We start from the raw sequence: 4,585 nt of genomic DNA, 5'->3' as shown, positions 1-4,585 counted from the left end.
CCTCGAACCTGCTGCCGCTTGGTTGTCGATGCAGGGTCGTTGTTGATAGATTTATTAGCCTTTTGTTGATCTTGGAAGTGCAATTAATACTCTGGTATCACAGCGCACAGCTCTCAGGATCACGCTGTCTCCTGGCACTGCTGCTCCAGACCCGTCACCCTCTTGGACCCCTGGAGGGGACTTTGGGGCTCGCCCACAGCCCAGTCTCCTCCTTGTACAATGCGGCTTCCATGAGGGGCTGCAGCCCCTCGCACCAGGACGCTGCCGACTCCTGCCGCACCTCCAAGTCCTGCAGTCGCTTCTTGAAGGGCCTAAGATTTCATTTTTTTAGAGCAATTTTAGATTCACAGCAAAATTGAGAGAAAGGTACAGAGATTCCCACATATCCCCTGCCCCCACACATCCTCTACCAGATCAGTACATTTGTTGTAATTGATGAACCCCCATCAACACATTATAATCACTCAAAGTCTATAGTTTACTCTTGGTGTTGGTACATTCTGTAACAGGTATGATTGTTTTGTGGTTTTTTTTTTTTGTTAGAGAGTCCATAGGAATTGGCTTCATATTTCTTTCTTCTCCCTGGATAGTATTTCCAAAGAGGAAATGTGACATTCATTACCTGGTATTGAATAGTTCTGGACGGACAAAATCTTTTAGATCAGAGGAGAGCAACCTTTTTTCTACTAAGGGCCGTAGACTCACTGAATTTGAGAAGAAAAAACAAATCAAAGGCCACATATGAAAAAGTAACATTAATTTACTTTATTTCAGAACTATCCTGTTTATGTAGCATGTTTTAATGTTGTTTTAATCAGTTTCAACTTTGAGGGTAGTGTTCCTAAATCACTGTATGTCCTTAAGAGAAGGTTGTAAGAATGGGTCATATAAGAGTCAAGCAGAGGGCAGAGAGAAAAAGAGCTACAGAGGAACTTAGATTCTGAGGGGAGTATTAATGAAGGTAATCAACACCTGTCATAGTACTGTCCACTTTGAGTTCAGTCTTGTTGTTATCCCTTGCATTTCTGACCCTCTGGGAAGGCCTTTTCATAGTTCCTAACTATGTTGAGTGGGCTAGTTACAGCAGCTACTGATTTTTCCACATTGCTTCTTTAGCAGTAACTATAGCATTATTATTCTGCTGAGAGTGACATACTAAATTCAGCCTTGCCCATCTTTTTATCTGTCATTTCTGGATCCATTAAGTGTTGCCTGCTGACTTTTAGGTCTTTCAGACTATACTTTAAAGGGTTTGGATGGGGCATTATTTTATTATTATAGGTATATTTTGTGAAACATTGCTAGATTTACTTGATTTCATTTTAAAGTGAGTATGTGTATCACAAAGCACCATCAAAATGAGTGCCCTCTTTCCAGAACTCTTAGGCTCAGACCACATACAAAATACCTTTGGAATTTCTCAAGTACCTCTGAATATCCTTTTTCTTGGTTAAATCTAATTCTCACTCCAGTAGCATCATGTGTACCTAGCTGCTGCTGATGATTAGACTAGCAAAACTTGGCAATATAAATTTGACAGGCATATTTAGGTGAGCAAACTTCTAGTCTAGAAATGGTTTTAAAATGCCACCAAGTTGCCACATCTGACAAAACTGGTTTGAGACTGGAACCAGAAGGATTTTGATGCTGACAAGGCTGTCTAAAATGGAGATGCTAAGTATTGACAGTGACTCCACTACTCCCTAGCTTTGTGACTTGAGTAAGTTACTTAACCTCTTTGTGGCTTAGTTCTTTTATCTATAAAGTGAATATAATCGTAGTACCAATCCAGCACCTGTATTACCGTATTAAGTTAGCGTAATATATGTAAGTGTATGTAAGTGCTTTTAGCATAGTACCTGGCACATAGAAACTTACTATTATTATTATCCTGTATAAAATCTTTATTCACTTATCTTCATTACTTTTCAGCCTAGGGATACTTACCAGAAATGCATGGTTCTTTACCTTGAATTTTTGCTTAAAAACAGTTACAGAATGCTGTCTTTGAAACATGTCTAGACATAGCACAGGACTTTTTCCCAACTTGCTAGAAACTTGTCAGAAAACTAATTTTAGTTGGTAGTTTTGTTTTAACTATAAGAAAAAATCGACAAGTAATACTGATGCATTCAGGATTATTTACATGAAGTCTTAAAAGTAATTAAACTGCAGACATTTTAGATTCTCTGACTTCATCTTAAATAGTCTATAGGGTTATTAAAGGGGAGTGGAGAGTGATTAGTGTGGTTGTCTTTCATAAAAACTGATTTTTTTTATACTGAAGCATGTATAAGGTTTATATAAGTCCTTTTGTGTTTGAATTTTTCTTAAAATTCATAAAAATTTTATTAGAACTAAATTTGATTATCAAAATAAAGTTCTTCTTTATTTTCAGATTTCAACTATTGCAGAAAGTGAAGATTCACAGGAATCAGTGGATAGTGTAACTGATTCCCAGAAACGAAGGGAAATTCTTTCAAGGAGGCCTTCCTACAGGTATGGAATTTAATAGTTAGAGTTTAGAATCAAAGATGTACAGGAAGCCTTGGGTAGATGCAGATAAAGAGATGTCAGAAGACCAGTTAGCTGCTCCAGTCAGTATTTTACGGATTGATTCTGTTCATCTTGAGTTATTTCTCTCAAGTAAGTTGAAGCTTTTCATATAGAAAGAGAGCACTTCTTACTCTGAATAGTCCTAGATAAGCACTGACATTTTTTCTGCTTCTGTTTTTGTAGACTGCTGGCTGCTGCCTTTATGTTAATAAGTCTTTATGTTGATAAGGTTATGGCATTTCTAGTTATATGCCAGTTCTGAGGCTGTGCTGTTAATCTGCTTAGCAACATGTTTGCAAACCATTTTTTATGCCATGGTACTCCACAGATAACTATTAGTTTGATAGTTGTTTCATGGTGATGCTTTGCTAACATCCCCTAATTTTAGGGGCACCTCACAGTAGTTTTTGTGTTTAGCTATAGCTATATATGTTCCCTAGTCCATGCCCTGCCTCTAGTGTGGACCAAAAAACCATTTTATATGTAGAAATTAGCTCCATTTTCAGTATCTCCAGGAAGAGTGTTTCCACAAATCTTGGTAGGCTTACTTCAGAGTATAATAAACTTCAGGCTTATAATTATCCTCTTTGTTGTTAATCTAAATTATTTCTATCTATGTATATTTCTATTTTTCAAAGGGGTGGCTGATTTTTTTTTCCCCTCTTAGCTACTAAGCTAAGCCTTTCCTCTATTCTTATAATTAAATTAAGGATCCTAAATGAATATCAATAAATTGATATTGTGGTCTTAAGAAGTTTTATGTTACCAGGTTTATGTTGTATGCATTTATACTCATAATTTCTTTCATTTGAAATATAGCTAGTGTTAGATTTTAACTTTGAACCATATTTCATGTTAGTATATAACACATTTGATCATGAAGCAAATCCAACCAGGTACTAAGAAACAAACTACATGGCTTCTCTCTATATAAATTCTAGGCAAGCTTTAGTGGAGGCCTTATACAAGCTTTATATTGAAAAAACATCTTTTAATTGCCTTAATTGGCTTGTAGCCTAAATCTTAGCAAAGGTTATTTAAATAATGACACCATAATAATCAAATGAAAGATGCTGTGAGACCACACATATGTAGAGAAAGGACTGTTGTCATGAAAAATAATGGTATCTTCCCTTTGAATCAGTTTCCACACTAGGGTGCCATTATTTTAAGTTTATTAATTCCTGAAGCCTAACATCTATGTCCTGATTATAACAAGGTATTTAAGAAACTTATGATATGCTTGCAAAGTTGGAGAAATGGGGATTAATTGATAATACAAGATGAGTTTTTATTGGAACAACCCACCTTTATAGTGATTCATTTATATCCAGAAGGAGTTCTTGAAGGGCTCTCCATTTGGTCTCGTTTAGCTTGGTATTTTTACTAGTAATTTAGCTGAAAACGTAGAAGTCATGCTTATCAAATGTGCAAGTGACAGAACCTTAATGGTTAAGTACCCTGATGGATAGGAGAATAAGAACTTTGAAAGATCACAGCAGCCAAAGAAGAGAGAGACTGAAACAAATAGGATGAAATGGAAGTGGTAATTGTAAAGTTTCTGAACTTGAGTATACAATAAAACCAGTTATTCAAATACAGGATTCTGGATTAAGAATTCATTTGAAAAAGATAATTACATAGGTAAATATAAAAGCCAAAATTATATAGTTTTGGTTTGTAACTCTTTTTTTTGTATATAATTTGAAAAACAAAGGCATAAAACAACATTACTATAAATCTATGTTAATAAGCACACAATGTGTGAAGATTTCATTTGTGATAACAACACCACAAAGGGGCAAAGTTTTGGTAGACTGTTAAAGCTAAATATTAATTCACACTAGTTTGTTATAAATTTAAGATATCAAAAATTACTTGGCTTACGGTTTTTCCCCCTCTTCAATGTGATTATGTTATTCATTTGAAATATGGTAAAGTTCATGAATTTTTGTTCCATTTGAATTTTCACCCATCCTTGTTAACTGTCTTTTTTTTTTTTTTTTTTTTTTTTTTGGCAGCTGGCCAG

General features: G+C 35.2%; 1 protein-coding gene across 3 annotated transcripts in view; it reads left to right on the top strand.

Moving 5' to 3' along the window:
* CREB1 (cAMP responsive element binding protein 1) overlaps nucleotides 1-4,585 on the top strand; it is a 49,367-nt gene that overhangs the window by 14,987 nt on the left and 29,795 nt on the right. For all 3 annotated transcript variants that reach the window (XR_550169.1, XM_008568009.1, XM_008568011.1), the window contains one exon: nucleotides 2,399-2,499. Coding sequence is in view for 2 of the 3 variants with exons in the window: in XM_008568009.1 (XP_008566231.1) it covers nucleotides 2,399-2,499 (101 nt within the window). In the remaining variant the exon portion in view is untranslated. The remainder of the gene's footprint in view (nucleotides 1-2,398; nucleotides 2,500-4,585) is intronic.

The sequence above is a fragment of the Galeopterus variegatus genome, unplaced genomic scaffold (genome assembly GCF_000696425.1).
Source record: "Galeopterus variegatus unplaced genomic scaffold, G_variegatus-3.0.2 Scaffold366, whole genome shotgun sequence".
Classification (NCBI taxonomy): Eukaryota; Metazoa; Chordata; class Mammalia; order Dermoptera; family Cynocephalidae; genus Galeopterus; species Galeopterus variegatus.
The sequence above is the reverse complement of the archived record's forward strand: the minus strand, read 5'-3'. Positions and strand labels throughout refer to the sequence as shown.